The 24,637-nt window shown below is 43.8% G+C and overlaps 4 protein-coding genes across 5 annotated transcripts; all 4 read right to left on the bottom strand.

The window, feature by feature from the left end:
- Nucleotides 1–3,320: 3,320 nt before the first annotated feature.
- tal2 (T-cell acute lymphocytic leukemia 2) lies at nucleotides 3,321–5,021 on the bottom strand. The gene is made up of 2 exons (XM_049763451.2): nucleotides 4,921–5,021; nucleotides 3,321–4,174 (listed from the first exon to the last, which is right to left on the bottom strand). The coding sequence occupies exon 2, from the start codon at nucleotides 4,143–4,145 to the stop codon at nucleotides 3,786–3,788; it is 360 nt and encodes a 119-aa protein (XP_049619408.1). The 5' UTR covers nucleotides 4,146–4,174; nucleotides 4,921–5,021; the 3' UTR covers nucleotides 3,321–3,785.
- Nucleotides 5,022–6,726: 1,705 nt separating this feature from the next.
- LOC125993971 (protein shortage in chiasmata 1 ortholog) lies at nucleotides 6,727–13,805 on the bottom strand. Its single transcript, XM_049763040.2, has 24 exons — nucleotides 13,537–13,805; nucleotides 13,317–13,476; nucleotides 13,022–13,115; nucleotides 12,819–12,957; nucleotides 12,671–12,754; nucleotides 12,022–12,154; nucleotides 11,837–11,931; nucleotides 11,588–11,767; nucleotides 11,121–11,453; nucleotides 10,677–10,865; nucleotides 10,369–10,554; nucleotides 10,203–10,295; nucleotides 9,982–10,139; nucleotides 9,827–9,899; nucleotides 9,521–9,584; nucleotides 9,156–9,331; nucleotides 8,984–9,089; nucleotides 8,800–8,911; nucleotides 8,611–8,732; nucleotides 8,370–8,457; nucleotides 8,174–8,305; nucleotides 7,955–8,104; nucleotides 7,225–7,801; nucleotides 6,727–6,989 (listed from the first exon to the last, which is right to left on the bottom strand). Exons 1-24 carry the CDS (start codon nucleotides 13,700–13,702, stop codon nucleotides 6,904–6,906), a joined length of 3,696 nt encoding a protein of 1,231 aa, XP_049618997.2. The 5' UTR covers nucleotides 13,703–13,805; the 3' UTR covers nucleotides 6,727–6,903.
- A 1,264-nt stretch (nucleotides 13,806–15,069) lies between these two features.
- On the bottom strand, nucleotides 15,070–18,335 carry krt1-c5 (keratin, type 1, gene c5). 2 transcript variants are annotated; one of them, XM_049763287.2, is made up of 9 exons: nucleotides 18,252–18,335; nucleotides 17,598–17,997; nucleotides 17,446–17,528; nucleotides 16,940–17,096; nucleotides 16,331–16,495; nucleotides 16,089–16,214; nucleotides 15,459–15,676; nucleotides 15,350–15,378; nucleotides 15,071–15,234 (listed from the first exon to the last, which is right to left on the bottom strand). In XM_049763287.2, the coding sequence occupies exons 2-9, from the start codon at nucleotides 17,982–17,984 to the stop codon at nucleotides 15,119–15,121; spliced, it is 1,281 nt and encodes a 426-aa protein (XP_049619244.1). In that variant the 5' UTR covers nucleotides 17,985–17,997; nucleotides 18,252–18,335; the 3' UTR covers nucleotides 15,071–15,118. The 2 variants fall into 2 exon arrangements, with proteins under 2 accessions (XP_049619243.1, XP_049619244.1); XM_049763286.2 differs by having other exon boundaries at nucleotides 15,070–15,234; nucleotides 17,598–18,324.
- A 3,411-nt stretch (nucleotides 18,336–21,746) lies between these two features.
- Nucleotides 21,747–24,331, bottom strand: lhx6b (LIM homeobox 6b). Its single transcript, XM_049764091.1, has 7 exons — nucleotides 24,323–24,331; nucleotides 23,352–23,495; nucleotides 23,155–23,276; nucleotides 22,432–22,652; nucleotides 22,246–22,346; nucleotides 22,041–22,136; nucleotides 21,747–21,974 (listed from the first exon to the last, which is right to left on the bottom strand). Exons 1-7 carry the CDS (start codon nucleotides 24,329–24,331, stop codon nucleotides 21,747–21,749), a joined length of 921 nt encoding a protein of 306 aa, XP_049620048.1.
- Nucleotides 24,332–24,637: the final 306 nt, after the last annotated feature.

Raw genomic sequence — 24,637 nt, 5'->3', positions numbered from 1 at the left:
TTATTAGTTAAAAAGGTCGGCGAGCGTCATTCAGAATTGCGTATGTGTCAAAGGCAAGCATAAATCACTGCAACTCCTGCAACTGATCAAACTTTGACAGCCATCCTGCACCCCCCCATATTAAAAGTTAAAATGCAATAATTTTTTTTCAGTCCTCTTCAGATTTATTCTATAAAATCCTTTGGTGTTATGCGACAACAAAGAATGAATTGCTCAGCCTTAGTTTCGATGTTCTCATGACGCAAACGTGGGCAGCTGATTTGAGAGCGCCGCAGAGGTCACAGGGGTCCGCTCGGTGTGAATGAGTGAGGGAGGGGCCGCTCCGAGCTTGAGGCGGCGGTGGTCCGGCTTTCGGCAGCCACTCTACTTTTTACTGGAAAATGTCACCTCAAGGCTTCTTAAAGCTTCCTCTGTCCTCCCCCTCATTAACATTGTAGATTTCGTTTTTAGCGCTCCATTCAGGAGCGTGTGGAAAAACAATACACATTTGAATATCGTAATCCCACCCTGTTTTGCGGGGAATAGGGAATGAGTCTTGCTGAAAATAGAAAGACTTGAGTAAAATTCAAAATTGGCTTTTCCGGTAATTGTCAAACTTTCTAGACCAAGCCAGTGTAACGCAGTTTGAACACTGCACTTATTTCATGGTAGGCAATAAAATCAAATGTTTAAAACTAAATGTTCTTAAACATTAAATGCAATTGGATTACTCCTATGCCAAAACATTCCTTTTGTCCAAATGAAGTTCCTCACTTCACTGGAACATAGTTCCTCTGCACCGTGATGCGCCAAGATGGCGGCAAAGCAATCAATATTTCTTTTTTTCCCTGAATGAAGCGTTTTTATTCACTTCAACATAGTTCCTTGGCCGATGGTGCCAAAATAATTATTTCCCTGCTTTGGCCTGTTACTGTTATATATACAGAATCTCAATTTTTAAATGCACTTTGAGATTTTCCTTGACATTCCTCCCCTGGCCGCTGGACCGAGGGGTTACAGCGTCTTGCTTTTTGAAGTAGACATTTGCATAATCAGATTAGGACGTGTGATTGTCAGCCGCCTCTGCCATCACGGGGTGCTCCAGAGGAAAGAGGGTCTTGTCCAGCCTAACAATGGACCACCACTCCTACCCGAGCCAGCACCCCACCCCACCCCCACCCCACCCCCTCAGCAATCCTGCACCTGCATCCCACCCAGCCGCCCGACTCGCGGGCCAGAGGAGGAAGAAGGAGGGCATCGGGAGCAAGGGGGGGGGCTCGGGGTGAGCTGGGACATTTAAACTCAGTGAGTGTGAATTGGCTTTGAGCGGATAAAGAGCTCAGGGGCCTATCGGCCGGCGCCCAAAAACTCCAGAAATTCTTTTCTCTGCCGAGAGAGCGAGGGGGCTGCCCGCACTGATCTGGCCCATTGTGATAACGGATTCAGGCGGCGTGCACGACGCCGATAAGGAATAGCGCTCTCAATAGACGATTACCCGCACGCACGCTTGGGAGAGAATAGTCAATCAGGCGCTCGGTGGAGGCGACCCAGACACGTTTTGGTTATTTTCACTTTTGCCGTTTCCCTAATGCGTGCACGCTGTAAAGGACAAGCATTGGCGTAATGTTTCAAAAGCTCACTATGTTAAAAACTGAACAGAGAAATTGACGCCGCCTGTAGAAATTGTCCAGCATAGTTAAAAATGTAAATATATCGCAAACTACGATCCCCGAAATTTTTCAATATCATTGGAAAATAAATTGGTGAATGCTCTCCAAAAGGAGCGGCCATCTTTTTTTTTTTATTATTATGATTATTCTTTATCTGCTAAACTACTTGTGCAGTTTTCCGCTACAAGAGCTATTGTGTGTGACTAAATGTTTTGGCTCGCAATTTAAAGACGATAAATTGACGAATGGGACAACACCTATGTTGAAAAATCCGATACACAAGCAGTAAGATCAATTTAGTCCTTTAAGTTCCAACAAATGGCTACGTGATTAACTGCGCTAGCAAAACGTGCTTGTTGTGACATGCAAATGTGTCATCTTGACCGCTACCTAGCTTAGCATTGTACGCCATTAACTCATTTCACCACGAACAGGCAAACATGTCTAAACACGAACTAGGCGGCCGAGGCCTTTTACATGATTTGCACGTTGTTTTGGCCACGCCACAAAGGAGTCAGCTGTCAGATTTCACAAGCCGGCCGGTGTGTCCAGCTGCCCTCTGCTCCCTTTAACACGCCATTAGCGCTGCTTTAATAGCGCTAACTGTTTACTCTTGGGCTCAGTCGTCGTCGGCTGCCTTTTTAGAGGGCCTCAAAGGACCACCGCCGCTGTTTACGACTTGCATGAGAGTCGCTTTGAGTCATTCGTTCAATAAGCTGTTGATTTTTGTAGTTGTCCCACATCATATATAATCGCACAATAACTTTACATTTATACTATTTTATGATTTCTTACATTCATTGTATTCTTTTATTCCTTTTGAATGAACTAATCATTTGTAAAATTCCATACAAAACTAAAATAACATCTTAATACTCCGGAAAATTCAAAATTAAATTAAATTGTTTATAAATATATAGGACACGTTAAAGGTAATAGTGAATAATGATGTTTATTTAATATATAGGATACGTTAAAGGTAACAATGAATAACTTAACTTTAAATATTCTTAAAAACCTTAGCGACCCATGGAAATTTGCAACAAGAACAAAAATCACCTGTTTAATTTATCGGCACAAAATTTGCTGGACAGGAAGTCGGCCATTTTATTTTCAAGCACCCATTTTTATCGGAAATAAAGGACTTCAGCAATACAGTAATGCCCCATGTATCCTGCAGGGTCACACGAAGGTTAAATACTCGATAGCCTGGGCCCACTGAGGCTTTAAAGAGGGCCGTCCTTCTGCACGTTTGCTGAACTGGACAGCGCTTGACTCTTGGGTGACTTTTGGGGTCACAAGTTAAGCTGCCTCCATTCAGGCCTGTGGTCAATGGTCAGCTTTGTGCCCGTCACATTGTGCTGGACTTACTGGCCTAGTTAAGCGCAAACAATAGCAGGCGGTGGATACTCTTAGCTTAGCTCCAGCTGTAGCATTCATGTCCTGACTGTCATTAATTATTTTATTTTTAGTCGTAATATCATTTTTAGAAGTAGGTGTATTTTTTTTCAGTAAATCATGGCTTAATTCGATACCCCCAAAATACAATTCAGCCCCCCTCCACAAAGTCCAAGCCAACCCCGCCTCCTTTCCAATTTCATACAAAAATAAAAACGTTAATGCTCGCAAACGTGAGCAGCAGGCACTGATTTAAGGAATGTTGGGCAGAAATTCCTCATCAACAAAAAGTTTATTCAATAAATAGTTCAAATAAATAATATTTCTTTCACAAGCAACAACAGAAATAAATTCCACAAAGAGCTATCGGAGGCTAATTATGTGAATTAGCGTCACGACAAACAAAAATGCATAAATCTTTGGCGAGATGAGTTGCAAACTGTACAAAAACGAGTCTTCACATCTTCAAGAAAAAACAACAGTGCAATCTCGTCAGTCGAGGTGAAAAAAAGATATAAAAGTGCTTTTTTTTTTTGAGGGGTTCACGGAGATAAATGTCTTTTTGTAGACAAGTCGCCCCCTTTTTGTAGACAAATACTGTACCTAACAAGTCATACATCCATGCACAATACAAACACAACGCTGCTCATGTGCAGTCCTCACAAAGGTAGAATGTCAGACCCGGGTGGGGGGGGGGAGAAAAAAAGTGGGTCAGCAAGTCCGTTTGCGGCAGTGATCCTACCAGGGCTCCGAGCTGCCACAGCTGGACCCTGGCGAGGAGGGCGCTTCGGTGTCACTGGCCAGCGTCCAAGGACGCGAAGGCGAGCGCAGCTGCTCCATGTTGCCGCGCAGCAGCGTGAGGAGGGCGGCAGGGGCGTGCTCGACTCGCCCGCCCACGCCGCCACCACCGCCGCCCTGACTCTCGAGCAGGCGCGTTAGGAAGTCGATGTAGCGCATTGCCAGCCGCAGGATCTCGTTCTTGCTCAGCTTCTTCTCGGGCGGGTGCGTAGGGATGAGCTTGCGCAACTCGGAGAAGGCGCTGTTGACATTGTGCTGGCGCCAGCGCTCGCGCGTGTTGGTGAACACCTTTCTGGTCATGACGGAGGAAGTGATCAGATCTCTGGTTCCTGTGCGAAAACAAGCAAGTGTTGTCTCAGTTACTTCCTCAGATTTGAATATAAAAAGATTTCCAATTAAAATAACCTTTTTTTTTTTTTTAACAAATGACAAAAACATTTGAACACAAATTTGTATGAAAGCACGTTATGACACTGGCATAGTTTTGCTAGGATTAATTTGGTGTCGTTTTGTGGGTTCTTGGTGCCAAGGAACTGTTGAAGTGAGGAGAGGAGTTTTATTTTGTAAATCCATAGCACTGTCTAAAAGAAAAGTAGTGCTTTACTGCCGTCGTTTGGCAGCTCTAAGCAATTAGAAATATTTTGGCTGAAATTTGATAGTCTCGTACGTTTAAGCAGTGCACATATAGAGCGTGCAATTGAAATAGCTGGTGAAGCAGCATGTGGCACATGAGCCAAGTTTGTTTTGGAGAACATTGGTTTCCAACTGAAATTTAAATAATCAGAAAAAGTTCCGAAATTCAGTAGAAAAGGGAAAAAAACTGGAAGCCCAAATTTTTCTGGGGGAAAAATATGTATGCATGTTAGTGCAAATTAATATTTATTTTCAAATATTGACATTTTTGACACAATATTGACTGTTGTATTTATTTATATTTAATTATTTATATTTAGAAAAAAAGTAGAGTTGAGGCATGTTTGAACTATTGCATTTGATTTTCTTCTAATCCTAATTTTTTTCATTAAGTGTCATTAACGATTATCGTATTTTATCAACAAGTCAAAGTGATCCTTACCTTGTCGTCAAAGTTGTCCTTTACGGGTCATGAGCAGACGAGCGGAGGGAAGAACCAGCTTTCGACACTCATCCAGAAAACAACACTGCCGCATGATTGCGTCTGACATTTTATAGGGGGGCTTCTGAATGACGTGGTCATTGTGTGACGGGAGGGGAGAGGAGGGGGCGGGGCAGGGGGGGTGGTCAACGCCCCCTATTAACACCATCACACCGCCCATCTATTATGACCACAATGAGGCACCTTCCTCATCATCATCACTTATCGCTGTGTGAACACTCTCAAGCGAGCATTCTCACTCACCTCCTCGCTTCCCCCGATAATTGATATTTTCATGACAATTATTATTATTTAATAGCGATGCAATTTGAGGACATTCATCAAGATGACAATATTGGATTAATTTGTGACAGGTTGCGCTTAGATTACGCAATTGTGTTTGCAGTGATGTGCTTGCAACAAAACACAGAATTCTCAGATTCGTTTTTTTTTTTTTTTCTCGGTGTGAAAAGTTGACTTTCCTGTAACTGAGACATCTTTCTTTCTTCTCCTACTGCAGTCGACACGTCGGGACAACCCACCGTCGCAAACACCATTACGCCGTTAAAAATGGCCGCGAGCCTCGTTTGAATTCAACCCGATCGACCCACAGAAGGTAAAAGTAGCACATCCAGATTGACAGGTGAACAATATGTGTTTTGTGTGCCACTGTGGTAATCCTGTCCAGGCCCCCACACATAAATTAGCCAGGAAACGCTTGTCCACGCTTACTAAAAAAACAGCCCAGATTTAACCAATATATAATTTTTTTTTTTTTACACCCTTCAAGTGTTGTTTGAAAGACGCAGCCTTCCGTGAGACTCTCTGTGTGGAGTAGGAATTAGCATAATCTGATTAAGGGGCCGGGATTAGCCCCCTCGGGCCCGTTTTTTTCTGAATCAGCCATTCATGGGCGACGCCCTCGCGGCCAAGAGGCTGCACCTGCAGGTCCGACGCCATTGCGCTGACTCTCCTCACGCCAAATATTAGAGCGTCTTGTATTGTATTGTAAATGTCTATTTGTTGGACATTTTATAATAAGCATAGTACTGCCTAAAGACACGAATAACTTTACAGAATTTACGTTCATATTCTTTATCCTCTGCAAAGAACGACCCACATTCTACGTGGTCATTCCTTCCTCATTCGAAAAGTTTTCACCTTCATCAAGTGAAGCTTAGCACTAAGCGCATCACACTTGGTAACGACCTTGTTCCGATTTGGATCGAACCATTTATTTCCCCCCAACGCCGTCCATCACCTGTACGTGCGACACAGGTTGATGGATGCTGGCGGACACTTTAACTGCGGCTGCGATCGCCGATAACGAGGCGACCTTTACACAGGCGGCCCCTTTCCCACCGTACAATCAGCACGCCATTACGTCCGCTGTTTACCCACCGAGCATTTAACGCAGCTCTTTGGACACGCCCCCCCCCCCCCCCCCCTCCTGTGCCATTCAACAACATTGTCTCTGTCTTTTTTTTTTCCCCCCTTGCCTGCGTCACAGGCTCGTTAGTTGGTTATTGATGCCGGCCAGTCAGTGTGGGATGAGCCTGTCCGGACTCTCCCAGTCCAAGTCCCCAGGGGTGGTCTTTGTCTGGAGGACTTGTGGAGGTGGGAGGGTGGGATTGTGATGGGGTGGATCATTCCTCTGGGAGCTGCTTGACTGCGCTGGCTGGTAAAGATAAGCGTTCTCTCTCCACATGCTTAGGTGGTGATAAGGGGATTGCTGCACTCCACACTTGAATGTTTTTTTTGACACACTCAGCGTTTTATTGTTTAAATGCACAAATACAGCACAGGAAAACACAGTATGATATAAATACAGCACAGTTTTTAAATACAGCAAGTGTCATTAATATATTTTAACAAACCAAACAATTGCGAACATGCGAAACATCACAGTGAACGCCGAACCGGAAATGAACAGAATGGGTTCATTTAAAAGAGCTTCAGTCTGGTCTGTCCGTCTGTTCGTCCGGGCACCTTCTCGTAGCTCAGCCTGCTTTTTTTCAGAGGTGTCGGCGCTAAAGAATGCACAAACACAAGCAGGATTATTTGTTATATTAATATTTATCATATTTAAGCTTACCCAACCACATTACCTTTCTACCAACCCACCTATCGATTCAAAATCTTACCAACCTACCCATTAACCAATCTATTTTCATACCCATTTACCTTCCTCCATCAATCCCCCAACTTACCTGTCTACTCACCATTTTCCGAGTGCTCTACTGTCCACCTACGACCGTATCTCACCTATTCGAGGCAAGTCTGCCGCATCTTCACTTCTCTTCCTCTCTTGTCCCATCCAGCATCTCGACCCATACATCATTGACGATCTCCCTCCCGTGTGTGAACCTGTACCAGTCGGACCACCTCTCCTCAATGGGCCCTTTGAAGGCGGGCTGAGGTGGCTGAAGGTGGTGTCCAAGAAACTCGGGCCTTGTTGCGACCACTCGCCGCTTCCCCTCTCTATCATCATTCCCGCCACGCTGCTTCGGCCCATGCTGCCTGTTAGCACCACTTCCTGGCTGGTTTCGCCCTTCCACAGACCAGCTCCTGACAAGCCACTAAGCTCCGGGCTTCCGGCAGGCCATGTTGGGTCGTGAGTAAAAAAAGTAGGTTCTCCCTGCGAGTACAAGCTGTTCTCTGTGTCATCTGGGGCCAAGAGGAAGCTGGGATTGGTGCTAGGAAATAGTTCTGGAGCGGGAATGGACACCTCAGGTGGTGGAGGAAGAGATGGAGCAGCAGGAGGAGGAGTAGGAGGAAGTGAATGGATTGGATCTGACCGGGCTGGCTGAGCTTCATACAGGGAAGTGATGTTGCTAAACAGCTGACAAAAAAAAAAAAAGTATCATTATAAACTAAAAAAAAAAGAAGAAGAGCCCATACGCATCTCCATTTATTTCAAAATTGAAATTATTCCGACATAGGCCTTATATTCCGGATGGTGCAGTGTACCGACTGAAGTGTCCCGTGAGCATACCTTCAGGACCTTGTGTGGCACCTCTGGCAACATCTCCACCAGCTGCGTCAGAGAGGCGGCCAGTAGCCATGGCAACGAGGGCGCCCTTCTGAGCATGAGCTGAGCCACCAGCGGGTTGATGCAGGGAAAGTGCAACAGGATAAGCTCCTCCTGGTGAACATGGAGGGAGGGGGGGGTGTAAATGGGGTGACAAATGCGAAGAGGTCACGTGGAGCTCACCTGTGAAGGCGTGACAGCCAGCCAGTCTCGCTCAAGATAATCGACAGGATTGCGAGCGCTGGACATCAGGCTGAGGAAACAGATCTGCTTGACCCACCCTGCCACTTCCGCTACCTCTGACGCAAACAGCACCTATCGTAGGTAGGAACATTCCATTCTTATATCGCAGAAGAATCCACACAAAATAGCTCGGTACCTTGACATCCAGGTCCTCCAACTTCATGCCAAAAAGCACTACTGACGAGTAGATCATCACCAAGTTGCTGAAGGCTTCGCTGGAGAACCTGCACGATACACGGTAACTTGAATGCACACGTTGCAGCGAGATGGCAACACGAGTCGAGAACGTTAGTGGCATTATCCACCTCTAGCTGCCAGTTTCTACTCCTCAAGAGAACCGATCAGATCAAATGTTGAGCAACCTGAGTGGAACTGACCCTCCTCCTTTGCAGTCCGGGTCGTGCAGTATGATCCAACAGTAGTTGTACTGCAACGAGAGAGCGGTGAGCCTCATCACAATCGCCTCACAGGCTCGCTCCTCACACAGCTCCTCCTGCTCCTACACACACACATGCAAAATATGGTTACAATAATACAGGAGTTCAATAGGTGGCGTGTCGGTCTACCTGAATAACGATGGCGGTGCTTTCGTCCACCGTGATGATGGAGTAGTAATTAGTCCCGCCCAGCATCTGCAGGGATGGACAGTGGCTTCTCTCGAGTAGCATTATGTTGAATCTGCCATACCAGGAAAAAAATTCGAGGTGACCAAATTTTCTAATTTCAGTATATACCATAAGCAACACTTACGTAGACTCCAGCATCTGCGGCAGGAGAGGCCGATTGAGGAGCGATTCAGTCACCAACAACACGTACGCCACCTTGTCCTCGAGGCTCTCCTCGCTCTCCTGCTCATCTGTGAGAATAGAACAAAATCACCTCCTGGATCAACTAGAACGGGCCGAGCGAGTCGCACGCTTACCTCCGCTGGGGAGGACTGTGTCGAAGGTCAGGTGCTTCACTCTCCTTTCCTTGCAGACGGTCGCCCACGGAGAGGGGCCCGGGTGGTCGTACTCCACCACCAGAGAAAAAATGTCCCACGGGAAGTCTGGACCCAGATGCTGCTCATACACCAGTACACACCTGCTGCCCAGAACACTATACGGACCAGGTAAAGGACTCAACTTAGAAGTAGGGCCTAACAGCTGTGGAGTTTTTTAGTTCGAGACCGATTCTAATTATTAACCGATTAAGAATAAAAAATATATAATGAATAAAATAATGTTGCCACCCATCGCCCACAATTCTAAACTTTTTAAGTGCATGAGCGTTGATGTTCTTACCCACCTTTTAACAACTCTAGCACCGTTCAGTGTTCTGCTGTCGTTCTCGGGGTGAACTGTACATACAGCTGCAGAGATACAAATAGTAGCTAAACACTGTCACGGTATTTCATGCTTATATAGGAGTACTGAGTCAAGAGTTCTCTTTATTTTATGATGATGCGGTTAACAGCTGACCAAAATGCAAAATTCACCATCTCAACAATATTACATAAGAAACTGTTCAAATGTTCCATTGGCTAAAAGCTCAATTAAGAGTCTAGTGCCGCCACCTAGTGTGCAAAGTTGTTAATAACATGTTCAAACTTACCAGTCATTTGTTTCAAGCTTTGCTCGATTGTGGACATTCTTTGGTCACAGTTACGAGACACGATGATAAGAATCTGCAACAAAGCAAAAGTATCATGTTATTGTAGCTGTGAGGGTTTGAAATAGTTTTATTTTTCTTCCCAAATACTGACTGACTTTGTCATGCAGCCGCACCGCCACCAGCTTCTGCAGCTCCAGCAGTTTGACGTCGGGTTCGTGGTTCCTGCCCCCGAGGTGTAAAATGATGTGCAGCCTCCTCAGCAGCCGAATCAGACCCGTGTCCGTACAAGTCTCCTCTGCCTTGCTCAGGTACTCTAAAGTGGAAAACTTTATTGGTCCAGGGGAGAATCAAAGTACACAGCAATGTTGTTACGAACCCACGGCGGCGCTCAGGTGACACTTCAACAGCAGCTCCTTAGCTCTAACCAGTGTGTGGATAACAAGAACCTGGTGGAACAGCTGCTCCTCATCTGCAGGCAACATCACGTCAACAGGGCCGCTTTTGAACGGTTCTCTCAACATCATCCTTCCCCTGAGTCCTACCTCCTCTCGCCGCTGGGGTTGCCCTGCGCGTCGCCACTTCTCTTTGTTTAAGCACATACCGCGTTTGGTCCGAGGCCAGGTGCTCGAAGTCCCTCCAGGTCGGGAGATTGAGGCCCAGCTCTGTGGCTGAGGACATACAAGGCCCGGCCAGAGACTGCAGTTCTCGGTAGGCCTGACGCTGGCTGCCTGAGGGCGACATTAAAACACATCTTGAGTTCTTCTGGAAAAAGAATCAAAAAAGTTCATCTCTATCCTGACACATCATGTCTTGTCTCTGTATGGCAAGTAAAAGCGGGTTCACCACCTACCAGTGGCTTGGACTTGAATCACGCTACTTTGAGGGGCATCCTGAGCAGCAGCGGTCATCTGCCCTCTAGTGGCGTGTCCTGACGCTGCAGCTGCAATGATAGAGTTGGTAGGGGGCTTCCTGTCTGCTTTGCGTGTCTGCTGAGGAGTAAGCTGCACCACAGAGAGCCTTTCTTGTTCTTCCTCTGGTGCTGAACAACACACAAGATCACAAATTTGAAACCCAGTAATCCCTGGAACCAACGCTCCGATCTGCAGGCCGTTGGGAACATATATGGTAATATATACAGGGATATATAGGTCCCATTCGCAAATGTACATTATCACCCATAGGTGATTAATTTCCGTATGTCAGCATGTTTAAAAATTTTTACAGATTTTATATCAATGTAAAAAAGCTGGAAAAAAAATCTAAACAATAGCTATTAATTGCAGATTCCCGCAACCTGTAGTGGGAGTGGACGCCTGCTGCGATCTCAGCATCATGAAGGCGGTCAGCGGGTCGGTGTGCTGCACCGGATGACGTCCGGCTGCTGTGACAACGCCTCTCTTGTCCATTTTCTGGCTTCTGAAGTTGCCGTCCAGCTTAGAAGGAGGAGGTACGGATGACACTTGGACACATGACTTGTTAGCGCTTCTGTTGTCGGAGCTTGATTTGACTTCGTTTGTGTTACAAGCAAGCCTTTTTTGAGCAAACTCAGCAGAACTTGTATAGTTTGGGACCAAGATGAGAGCAGTTTTCGACTCTTCCGGTTCAGGTGGAATACTTTGGAAGCAGTCTTGAGAGACAACAGAAGAAATTGTAGTTAGCTAGGATTTGGAAGTCCGTGACGTCTGAGCTTGACTAAAGTTCTGTTATGTGGAGATTTATACAACACGTGCTGAAGAAAATTGAAAGTGAGCTCACACTAACCTAACACATTGTTGAAGTCCTCACGAAAAGGAACGTCAGTGGTCAGCCTCTCCGGGGACTCCCGCATGTCACCAAAGAATTCTCCCATCTCCGTTTCTATAGCCAAACTCTCCAGGGAGGTTGACTTCAAGGCTTCGTTCAGAGGCTCAAAGTCAACAGCTGCTTCTTCAACTTCAGGTTCTGTCAAAAGATACGAATTGCATCATGTAGTGTAACTCAGATGTTACCCCGGGAAAATCTTGATTCTACCTGCAAGCAGCAAGCTCAGTACATAGTTTGGATGCTTCTCGGCCTTCCAAAGCACCGCCCTCAACTGTTTCTGAGATTCTGCTGGCACCAAAGATCTAAAGTGTCATAAAAATAAAATCCAGAAAAAAACAGTACATTGACAGTACATATATACAAAGTCTACAGATTGTCCTGTCATCACTCACATTATGTCCACGGGAGACAATTCTTCCCTCTGAAGGTCACGTAAGCTCAGACAGGGATGGCAATCACTGGTGTCAGCAGTTGGTGGAGTCAGAGTCACCTCCAGCTCCATCTCAGTCGGAAGCGTTACCCAGTCTAAAGAAAAACCAAATACAGCGGGAAAATCTCGATCTCTTCAAGTGCTGACCTTTGCATTCATTTTACTTGGTCAGTTTGACAATCAGTACCGCAAACAAACTTTCTAGGTATGCCCAGTACCAGCACCAAAATATTGTGGTAAAACCAGTTCCAGATCCTGATATATTTATTTGTCTCACAATAGGGAAATTTGCAAGCCCAAGTCAATAGTACCGGTACAAGGCCTTGTTATATACCAAAGCCATTGTAGTATCGGACCAGTACCAAGTCCAGTTATATTACAGAATCACTACCAGCCCTTTTTATAGTCCCAGAACCAGATTCTACGACCAGACCCAAGTTATTATAATACCTGGACAGGCCCAGTACCTGTACCAGTAAGACAACTGGTGCTATCTCTTTCCCACTAACAGAGTCACTTATTCTACCAGTTTCTGTATGAAGAGAGTTATAGTACCAGAACCGGAACATGACGTATGAACACCGGTGCTTCAGAAGGTTTCTAATACCAACCTGGAGGGGTATCCTTCATCCAGTCTTCTTTGCCAGTTGATTCCACTGAAGGAAAATGGCAAATGTCCACTGATGCTGATTTATCTGGAGGACAAACACAACAAAACTTTTGTCATTTGTATGTTAAGGTCACCGACCCGTTTGTTACCTTTAAAAAGTGCTTCCAGGTCGGGGAGTTGCTCAGGCTCTTCTGCAACCACATTCAAACAATGACAAACACTCGAAAAACTTCTGGGGTAGTTGACGGTCATCATGTGATTGTCCAGAAGCTCGGGTAATAGCAAAGGCTACCAGAATAAGAATGAGCAGTCAGTCAGGAGAACAAAACAACTGGAATGTGAGTTAAATTACCTCGTTTGGTGTCAGTGACTGTTTTGTAAACACCTCGGTGATGAAATCTTCTAAGTGCACTTCATCACCGGACTTCTCGTAAGGCACGCAGTGTCTGTAAGTTTGGAATCAGCACTTTACACTTGCATTCAAAACAGTATTTATGACATGGATGTGCTAGATAGTGGTGGGAAGTAATGAAGTATAAATACCACAACGTCGCTGTTAAATTCTTTTTCAATTTTGTATGTTCGTACATTCCAGAGTTAGCACTTTGTGGATTTCTAAGTCAAGTATCTGTTCTACCCTTGTGCACCTGAATATTGTTTCCTCAATGACGGAGTCTCTGCTCATGCTTGTTAGAGGGTCGGCCACCAAGAGGGTCTTCAACCGGGACACTTTGCTCTTCAGGGTTGGCAAAAGTTTCAAACTAGGCAGGAAATTGGCAGCCACCATGTCTTCTGGTAGGAGTAGATCTGCCAAAATCCAACAATGATTCCAGTGGCAAATTTTCCTTGCTGTATTTAGTTATTTACCGTTGTCTTTAGTTACAAAATCCAGTTGGGTAGTCAACTTGGCGAAGGTTTCCTCACACAGATGGTCAAGCTTTGCTGAGTCAGCCAGACAGCTCGCTACTTTCTCCAGCTTGCCCTTGACACTCCCAGGGTCATGAAATCTGGAGCAGAACAAAGCTGCTGTCATTCTAAGAACTGCAGACGTAGGGTTGTATTGTAAACAAAATCTCAAAATCTGCTATGAGCCACTAGTGAAAAGATTCAAAACCGCAGTTTGAAGGGGTACGTAACTTTTTTGTTGAATTCATGTGTTGTGTTGTTTCTCTGAGGTCGTCCAGGACGGAACTGCTGGGTGAAAAGGTGGAAATGACCTTCCCTAAACAATCATCACAGTATCATTTTAGTAATTTAGTTTAATCTTAGTAATTGATAAGAAAATAGTCTTTCAGATGAGTACCTTTGACCCACGGTTTCCTGTAGGTATCCTCCACCAAGCCGCCATTGTGAGGGTAATGGTCATCCTTGTAAGATATGTAAGGCGTGGGGAGTGCTAACAAGTCCATCATCACCGTCAAACGGTTTCTGTTCTGGAAGTGGGATTTATAGACATTTGTTTTATCATGTCTTTTTGTTTTGGGTGTTTGTTCAGCTTTATTGTAGACTTAAACCCACCTCAAAGACATAATCCAGAGCTAGAAAGCTGGCACAAGGGAACATAGTTGACTTCCACCTGTAAATATAATTTTCAACTCGATTAGGCTAATGCTAGCTAAGCTACAGCTAACAAGTATACAAAACGACACGATTGTCAAATATTTTTTATTCCAATATGAAAAGTACTCTGTTCTTATGGACCACAATAATGTCTAGACGCAACTTAGCATTTTTTTATGTTAAATTACCTTTTTGTTATTTTTTCCAAGTAGCAACAGATATCCCGAAATCGATGACCGTCAAAGCTCGTCACGAGGTGAGACAATTTATGGCTGTGCTAAAAGTCCCCTGTTTGCTACGTTTTTGCAATATCTATTAACTATTTCCTAACACGGCGCTAAAGTGTATTGTTGTAAATACTTAAATTATGTTACACTACCCGAGGAACCATGGAGTGGAAAGCTTCTATTTCATAACACAGCGCTACGGTGTATTGTTGTAAATACTTAAATTATGTGGAGAGCACAAAAATACGCCTTTAAAAGCTGGTTAGCTTGTGAAAAAACGTTACACTAAGATAAATACGGTACGTTTGTAACAGTTAAATTAAAATATAATCAGCACCATATTATTTATTAAACAGAGCAAAATATGATCTTGTCCACCAGGTGGCGGTATTAGGTAAGAAATTATGAACTATGAAATAACGTAAAGAAAAACAAAGCCTACACATAATATGTGGTCATTTTTTTGTGTAGCTGTCTAAAGACAATGTAAATTTGTTACAAAATGTAAAATTTTTCTAAAATGGTAAACTCTAATCTGCCAGTATCTGCCCCCCCCCCCCCCCCCCCCAAAAAAAAGACGCCCCATTCATCACTGCTTGTTTTTAATTGTCATTACATGATAATTCTATTTGTATGTAATTGCAGTTTTCCTAATATGTTGCTCATTTTTTATGCTCCTCAATCTGCTCCACCTCGCTGGACTCGTCCACCACTTTGCCGTTGACCATCGTCTGAGTGACCACCTTGACAATCTTCCTGGTGCGCACGTCAGGGTCTTCTAAGAGGAGGGTGGGGGGACAAAATACAATAAAAATAATATACATAGTACGTATAGTTGTACTCAACAATTTAATGTGTAATTTATAAAACATTTCTAGTAATTCAGGACTTACTTTTAGGAATTGGAGGTTTTTCTTTCACCCTGCAGGAGAAGAAGCTCAGTCAGAACCAGTTTTTGTTTCTTCACCTCCCTCGCACTCCTACATTTAAAAGCGTCCTTACATCTCCTCTCCTTCCAGCAGCTTCCTGTAGGTGGCGATCTCCATCTCCAGGTTCTGCTTGATGCGCAGAAGCTGCTCATAGTCGGTCTTGTGGCGCTGCATATCCAGGCGCAGCTGAGACAGCTCATCCTCCAGCTGCACCAGCGCCACCTGCAGGCGGTCCATCTCCACCGAGTACTTGTGGCCCGTCTCCATCAAGTTGCCCTCCAGCATGCCTGCCTGGGAAACGCACAATCCAGGTACTAATCATCTGTGTTAGAAGACAGTGAGTGAACCCTTGCTAGTCATGGGTGAATGTTGGTCATGTTGGTTCATCAGTGACTTCTCGTCAAACAGACATGGCACCAACTGTCAACACGATATCATCAATGTGATGAATACGTTCCCTTTGTGTGTGCTGAGCAAACATGAAGCATGGCCAGTATGAGTCTACTCAAATTGTTTCCACGGTGTGTGTATCACCCCCGCGTCAAAATTATCACAGTGATTGATTGTAGCCGCAACGAATGTCACCAGCTGAGAACATTTCTCGATGCGACACAAAAAATGTTTGGGGGAGAGCTCGGAAAAAGCTGTTAGGTTTGCACTCCGCTGGATTTTTATCATATTTTATTTATTTACTGCTGGTTACCTGCTTGCGAAGACTGTCCAGTTCTACCTCGAGTGCTTGCAGGAAACGTCGCCTCTCGCCCAGCTCGCTTTGGGCACATCGGAGCGCCTCGTTGCTCTCCTTCACCTCCGACTGCACAGCGTCCATCTACACGCACACACGTGTCACATTGCACTGAACATAGGGAATATATTCCACACATATAAAATCATCACTTAAAAAAAATATACACGCTGTAGAGGATTTGCATAAACCTGACTGACCTTCTTGAGGTACCAGGCCTCGGCCTCCTCCTTGCTCTTGCGTGCGATGCCCTCATACTGGACCCTCAGCTCGGCCATGATGGCACCCAAATCGGGGCCCTGAGCGGCGTCCACTTCCACGTTCACCTGCTCATTGGCCATGCGGACCTTGAGGGAGCTCTTCTCCTGAAAAAACAAAAAAACAAAAACAATTTTGACTATTCCATAAGTGTACTGGCCTTCCATGCTGTAGGCTAATTGGCCTCCAGGTTGTTCTTCTTGCATTATGTGTCTACTTTCCTGCCTTGAAGGTGTGGCTGTACACACCTGATGTTTTTGAAGGTTTTCGTCACTGACCAAACACTGCAGGTTTGATTCAGCCGTGCCACCGATAGCAAAAGCAAACACGGTGAGAGCCTTTTACAACCATAGCTGCCCGCCTTTGTAGATACTTAATGGACATCCTCCTGGCAAACTGTAGCTTGCAAAATCGTTCTAAAGTACTTTATGGATGTTTGTGGACGGTAATGACCAAAAGATGACATATGCGCTTAGATACGAGTTTAATTTGTTCCGTGACCACGGTGAGTTCTGTAACTCATGGAAATGCCATCGATGTGTAAGCCAAACCTCGTCGTGGTTCTTCTTGAGGAAGTAGAGCTCCTCTTTGAGGCTGTCCAGGTCCCCTCTCAGCATGGAGATAATCTGGTCGTGATCGGACTTGGCTCGCCTCAGGGCCTGGCAGTCGCGCTCGACCGACTGACACAAGGCCACCTCCGCCTCCCACCTGGATGGACAGAATAATCACAATAGTGTGACGACACTTGGCCAGTTGTATGACTGGAGCGATATGGCAAGTACAGCGATACCAAAACCCCGATACCACTGCTGATACCGATACCAATGTTGATACAGTAACCGATGCCGATACTTTTTGGTATTTAAAATATAATCATATTGTTGCAATGGAGGTGAAGTCTTCACATGATGGTGGACATGGAATGGAATGTTTCAAATGGACGCATTCTGCCGCTGTCATTTCGCACAGTGGCGGAAAAAGTCATTAATCCACCTGGCTTGGCAGTCTGGCGCTCACGTGCGAAAATGAATACAGTTTGTGTTTGTGCGCCTCTCACTTGACCCTGAAGTCATCGGCCGCCAGCTTGGCGTTGTCGATCTCCAGCATGAGGCGGGCGTTCTCCAGCGTCCTCTTCCGCACCTGAGGGAGCCACACATTGCTGAGTTGCCTTGTTTTGTTTTTTGCACAAGCAGATTCCAAGATCCTGACCTCTTGCCCGATGGCGTGCGCCTGAGCCATCATGTTGTCCACGTCGTGTCCTTTGGGCTGCCTCTCCACCATCAGTTGTTTGATTTTTATCTCCAGCTCGGCGTTGGACCTCTCCAGGGAGCGCACCTTGTCCAGGTAGTTGGCCAGACGGTCGTTCAGCCCCCGCATGGTCTCCTTCTCACTGGCACCCGCTCCCAGCCCGTTCAGGGACAGGCCGGCGCCCAGCAGGTGGAGCCCGTTGCCCACCGACATGGAGCGCGACAGGGCGCCGGCCATGGACATGGCCGGTTTGGAGCGGGCGCCGCTCCTGGCGCCATCCCTCACCGACGCGCTAGAGAATGAAGGCTGGCGCACCGAGTAGCTGCGCATAGACAGCGTTGACGCCATCCTCCTGCGAATTCTACACAAACGGGCCAGCATACAACATAAACCCCTAACACTTGCTTTGAAATCAAATTTTGCCAACATACACTCAGAGCCATATTGGAAACTGTAACAGAAACCCGCAGCACTGAAACCCTACTTTGAAACACCAACCCAGGCTAGAAAGCCAAATTCAAAATCATAACCCTGGCTTGATGCCTTATTTTAAAACCCCACCCTGGCTCGGAACACGCATTTCTTGTAATTCTATTGTTCATTTGTTAGACTTACGCAATTGGTGAAGCTTGGGATCTGCTGGACGAAGCGTTCTGGCCGTGGGAAACGGGGCCGTGCAGGTGAGTGTGGCTGCACAGGATCGCCTCTCAGTCCCTTAGGGTGGAGACTATGAGCAAGAGGAGGAGGCAGGACGAGGAGGAAACATGACACCTCAGAGGTGGAAAAAGTTGCCTTCCAAAATGCAACTTGGAAGAATAGTTGATTGTTAGGTGATATAAATGTGAATTGAATAACTGGATTGACATTTGTATCAAGCATTTGGCGATGGAAGACGATACACACGTGCGGTCTAAAAACTGACCCTTAATGACACAAGTACTCTGTACTTAAAGGAAAAGTTCAGATACAAATCCTCTTTCTCTGTTGAAATGAATGGGAATGCCATTAATCCGTTCTAGCCTCACCAAATAACCAACAAAAACATTTGGAGTGTTTTTTATTTTAAATCAGAAAAAAATCACTCTATAATATTGTACTTTATGAAGACATACAGTGATGACATAATGATGTAGAATTTAAAAATATTAACCCGATTTTGTAACACTTTCTTATTCACTTCCATGGACATTGTGCTGCTGCCTGCGTTGGCCACCGGGGACACTATGATGGATGGGCATCTGCACAGATGATAAAGAATATATGACTGTGAGTACTATCTTACATTGAATGTCTGAATTTGTCATGGCACTGTTTGTCTTCAATCTTTTTTAGCGTTTGCATTATTCTAAAAGTCAGTAAAATGTATATTTTTTAAAAATATTTTGTAGTTTTATTAAAAATTTCCAACTTCTAATAAATCTGATAGAAAGTACAGATGTCAGTTGTCAAAACGTAGAGAGTAAAGGTAAAAGTATGTATACTCAAGTAAAGTACACTGGTCGCATATTTGTACTCAACAACGGGTTTGCACGACGGGGATGTGAGAAGCGGGCCCTGGCGCTCGGAACAAAGGTGCCAAAGAATGAGGAGAAAGCAAAGACCCCTGAGAAATGAAAGGGCGTTCCCGGCCCGAAGTGCAAAGCAGGTTTTGCGTGCACAAAACGCTCACACGCAGCCATGTTGACTCTTTGCTGTCCAGGCCATATTGACTTTCATTTCCTGTAAGATATCCGTCACCACAAAGCAGACAGGATTTACCTAGCCCAAAAATTGACCATACTGGCTTTATCAATAACGGGAAACAAAATTCAACAATTGGCTTGTTGTATTTCATTATTTCATGCAATTACATTAACTACAGTATGATATAATGTTATGGTATCACTGATTAGTTCATATTATTTAACACTACCATATTCAACTAACCAGTTAACATGACCTTTTTAATTAAATTTATTCTTTAATTTATATTTAAAATTAAAAATGTTGGAAAAACGTTTCACGCAATAGTGCATAATAAATCATTTATATTGAGTAATTTTTATTTAATATAGTATATGTTTTTAATAGAATTATCCAATTTAAATCTAAGTTGCTTGTTGCTATTACATCAACTTTAATTTAACTTTATATTGTCTGTCTTTAGCTCTTGTGTTTTTATCTCTTTTCAAATGCTACAATATAGTGTATATACATATAAAATAAAAGTGCATGTACAACATGTGCAATATATTTTAAACTTGGCGTGAGAGTACAGTATAGGTTAATAAAAAAAAGTGTGTGATACCCGTTTTGAGTCTCCAGGGAAGATCGTATGACCGTGACTGACTGACCTGATTCAATGACTCACTCACCTACAGTAACTTCCATTATTTACTCAATCGCATCCGCACACATTTGTTCTATTATTAACTTGCATTAGTCAGAGCAACTCAATACCCCAACACCAAATTAAGTCTTGTGTCTGTATTTCTGCGGTAAAAAATTAAATGCCTTAGCCCTATTGGGTGCCTGCCCCTCTCTGCAGTTAAACTGACTAAGAAAAAGAAAAAAAAACATCGCAGCACCATACTGAGACACTTAACAATAGTAGAAACACAATTATTCTTCATTTGTCTGCATAATTGAATTATACTGAATTATACTGCCCCCTGGTGGCAGAGACGATCACACCAGATGGAATTTGTTTGCAGTGTTTAATTATGATACACCAAATGTTAAATTATTTCTATTGTCTCTACAGCTTATCTCAGGCATCAGCCAATTGACGACTAGAATAAAATAAAATATTTGTTTTTCAAGGCGCTTCTATGTTCATACACATATGAGCTAAAGAACAGAACAACTGGATTTGTCAAGTAATTATGATAGTGATCACCTTAAACCAAAAAATAAAACAGATCCACTAGAAATACTTAAGGTAAAAAAAACTCAGCAGCACATGAGCACATCTCAGTATTTGTTGTATAATAAATGTGATTAGTGTGCAATCAGGACTGTATTCATCAGCGCTGGGTTGCGCATGGTGGCGAACTTGCAGGGAAGATCCTGAGGAACCATCAAAAGCACCCCAAACGCTGGTTTTCCACGTTGCTTGCTTTGACGCTGATTTGTTTTGTGCAGTGTAGTGCTGACAGGTGGTCCAAAATTGCCTGGAGTGGATCAGACAAAATGGCCGCCTTTTGTGTTGATGTTAGCGTGGCGCTAATTACCACTCATTACAGCACAAAGTTTCAAACAATGACGTCAATCTGATTATTTTGCTGGAATTACAAATAAAGATGAGCAAGCAACACCACTGACATTTTTAATTTGTCAATGTAACAATATAATAATATTGTACTTTATCCGTAACACAATTGAACCAATCATAAGTATTTATATATAAATTTCCGCGGCATCATCATCTTATTAGTCGGTGTGACAAGTGACGATCCTTTACGTTGAGAGCGCCAACAAATTGTCAAATCAATGGCCATTAGACGCACGTATCGATCACCCACAATTGCTGGAGGTACTAATGTTTAAGGAAGTCACTTTTCACCTCAACACCATACTTTTAAAGACAACCTCGTCTTTATTCAATATTGATTCATGTTGAGTTAACGCCAAGTGCTACTTTGACTCCATTTTGTCACAAGGACAAAACGACAGAAAAATTGCTGATGCGCTCATCAACAATACAAAACGAAAAAACTGCCCGGTCGGTTCAATATCTCTCTCTAAACATAGTTTTTTTGTCAAAAAAAATTCACAAATAACTCCTTTTTTTATGTGCCTGGCATTCTCGACATTTTACAATCTGGTTTTTAGTCATCCCAGAGTTTCTAATGAAGTGTTTTTAGTTCTTGACACCGGGGACTACGCTATTCTTATTCTGTATTGCCCCTTTTGATACCTTCACCTCTCGCGGCCGTTGTGTGGGCATCTGTGGCAATTGTTCTTCAAACCTTTGACCTTACGTTATCATGACAAGTAGAAGCAGGATGTCAGCGGCTGACAGGCATTTGTGGTAGAGCAAGACCAGCATGGCTCAAGTGTCCTGGTCTAGCTGCAAATGCCGTAGCTAGAAGATGACACAAATGGTTGATGATTTAGTTCTTGGGTGCTTTATGTGGAGAGATACTTACTGTCTGGGTATCCGTGCCGGCCCAGTAGTTGTCTGTCCAAATTGGTGAAAGAGGAAAACTGGCTGTGGTCTTCATGCTGAGAGATGGAAGAGGAGGAGGAGGAGGGGGAAGACACTTCGGCCAGTGAGAAACTCTGATAGGGGAATCCACTAGCAGCAGGAGGAGGAGGTAGCTTTTTGTGGCGAGCACGGCAATTCTGGAACCAAACCTGCAACAAATCAAAAGTCCATTTCATTTGTGGTTTTTTTTTCTGTAGGTATCAAACAATTCGTACCTGTATGACCCGTCGACTCAGTCCCGTCATTTCCGCCAGTTTCTGCAGTGTCACAGCATCAGGGTTGTTGTCCTGGGCAAACTGGCTCTGCATCACCTGCACCACAAAAACCAGTGGCCAAGATCATGATCGATTCTCAACTTTATTGCATGAGAGTTTATTTGTCGAGTTTATGTTCTACGGTCAAGTTTATAGCGCCACCTACCTGCAGCTGCTCTGCCGTGAAAGACGTCCGCGCCCTTTTAGTAGGTTTGGGTTGGCCGTCCTGGTCGGAGGGCAGAGCCCCCTCCAGGGTCAGACCGCTTCCTTCAGGAGGAGCACAAGTGTGTTGACTGCTACGTTAGCTTCTCATGCTAGCCGCTATACGCTTCGAACGTGTGGATTACCGTACCGTTTTGTGCGGCCCTGCGTAGGTTGTCCAGTACGGCATCATAGTGGGCGCGACAGAGCACCCTGCCCTCCACCAGGCCAAATTCCTCGCCTGTGGACAACTGGCGTTTGCAGGAGAAGCAGGCGAAACATGCCAGGTGGTAAACGCTGCCCCGCGCACGCCGTACCCAGTCAGTGGCGTACACCTGACGGCCACACTGGGTGCACTGGGTTCCAAACCTGCTACACAACATGGCGACATTGTTAAATCAACACTGTGGTGCCTTGAGCTAGAAATGCCCCAATTGAAGAATCGCCTATGCATTTTAAGACTCGCACAAATCCAAAAATGAGAACACTCGCAAGGAGCTGCTGTAGGTCACAACTCACACCCAAACGCTCACACGCAAATTGAATTTGGCTCCTCGTGTCCCTCCCTACTCTCTACACTGTAGATGGGAGTTTATTCCTCAGCATTCTTTTTTTATTCTTTTATTATGTTTGTACTGTATTATATATTGTTTGTATTTTTAATGTATTATTTTTGTTTTAAACTTATCGTACAAAATTCGCTTAAAAATAAATGGCTTACAAATGAATCGAAAAAGACACCTACGTCAAAAACTCTCTAACTTTTACTATTGATGATTCTTCCATGACACTTGAATCCACTGAATTCCTCAGCATATGACTTTCACACACATTTTGCACACAAATTGCATCTTGTCGTTTCTTTTTGTCCTACCTGAAGTAGTCTAGCTTGCAGTAAACTTGTTTGTTCTTAATGTAGCAGCTGCTTTGCTGGCGCAATGAAGTCCTGCAGACGGAGCACTCCAAGCAGCCCAAATGCCAGTGATGTTCGTTCACCTTCAACACAAACACACAAATGTTGATTTGATGTACAACCACAGGCAAAAAGAATAAAAGATGGCGTGTTTGTACCTTAAGCAGGTATCGGTCGTGGATGTCCGCGCCGCAGCTGGCGCATAGCTGCGGCCGCTGCTCGGGCTTCGCCGGAGGAGAGCAGCGACAGGCGACCCGCGGAGGACTGCGCACTCCAGCCTCCTGTTTCACCTCCAGTTTGGACTGCAGCGGAGGTGTCCGTGTTTTGCAGGTGAACAGTTCATTTTATTTATACTTTAAATGTATTTTATCTTAAAAACATGTATGTAAAATTTATTTTTATAGTATACTTATGTATTTTGCCATTATACCATATATTAGAACATATAAAAATTAAAAATCAAGTATTTTAACAAAAGATTTATTCAATGAATTCAATTTGTTATAGATTGATAGATTGATATGAAATGTACAATATTTGCTTAAATTTGTAGTTGATAAAATGTATACATCAATAATTTTCACAATGTATAAAAATAAAGGTTATAGTAAAAACATACCATATATTGCTAAATGTATTTTATAAACATTATTATAGGTATAAAAACACAATCAATTACAGTTTAAACAACAATATACTAATAATTTATAAATTGCATGTACAATGTCTAAAATTGATTTCAAAATTGTTTAAAAACATGACATATATATATATAATATAAATTACTTAATGAATATTCTACTACAAAATAAATCATTAAAAATAATTCTTGCCTAAATGATATCAATAGTTATATCAACACAATGAAGGGATTTTAAAATAGCACCAGATAGAAAATATAACCACCAAAAAACAACTTTTGGCTTTTGCTAAATACATTTAAGCATGTTCTTCAATGAGCAAAATTTTTGTAGGCTTCACATTTAACCTTGACACAAAACTTCACAAAGATGAATTCTGTCATGGCTTTGAATTATTATGCATATACAAAAAGCAAAGGAACTCACCATGTTTTGTCTCTCAGAAGCGGCCCACTTCCAAGTAATAATGCACTGACTGCGCAGCTCACTTTGTACATTATATTTCCACCACCTCCTAAAACTGTAAAAAAAAAAAAAACTGTCACCGTTAAATTTAAACCCTGCAGAGGACAATTTGACGCAATTAGACGCAAAAATATGATCGATTAAAAGAGAAAAATACGTGTGCAATTAGTGATGGATTGAAAGGAGAGTGTCAATTTCATGTGCCAATCAAGGCGGGTGGAGGGTGGGGGGGGGTACATGTTAATAGCTCATTTCATCAATGAACACACACTTAAATGTGCAAAAGGGAAGAGGATGCAAATGCAGATTGGGCCATTGACGGCAGACAATTGTGCCGT

This window comes from Syngnathus scovelli, chromosome 3 (genome assembly GCF_024217435.2).
Source record: "Syngnathus scovelli strain Florida chromosome 3, RoL_Ssco_1.2, whole genome shotgun sequence".
Lineage (NCBI taxonomy): Eukaryota > Metazoa > Chordata > Actinopteri > Syngnathiformes > Syngnathidae > Syngnathus > Syngnathus scovelli.
This window is presented reverse-complemented; position numbering and strand designations above follow the sequence as displayed.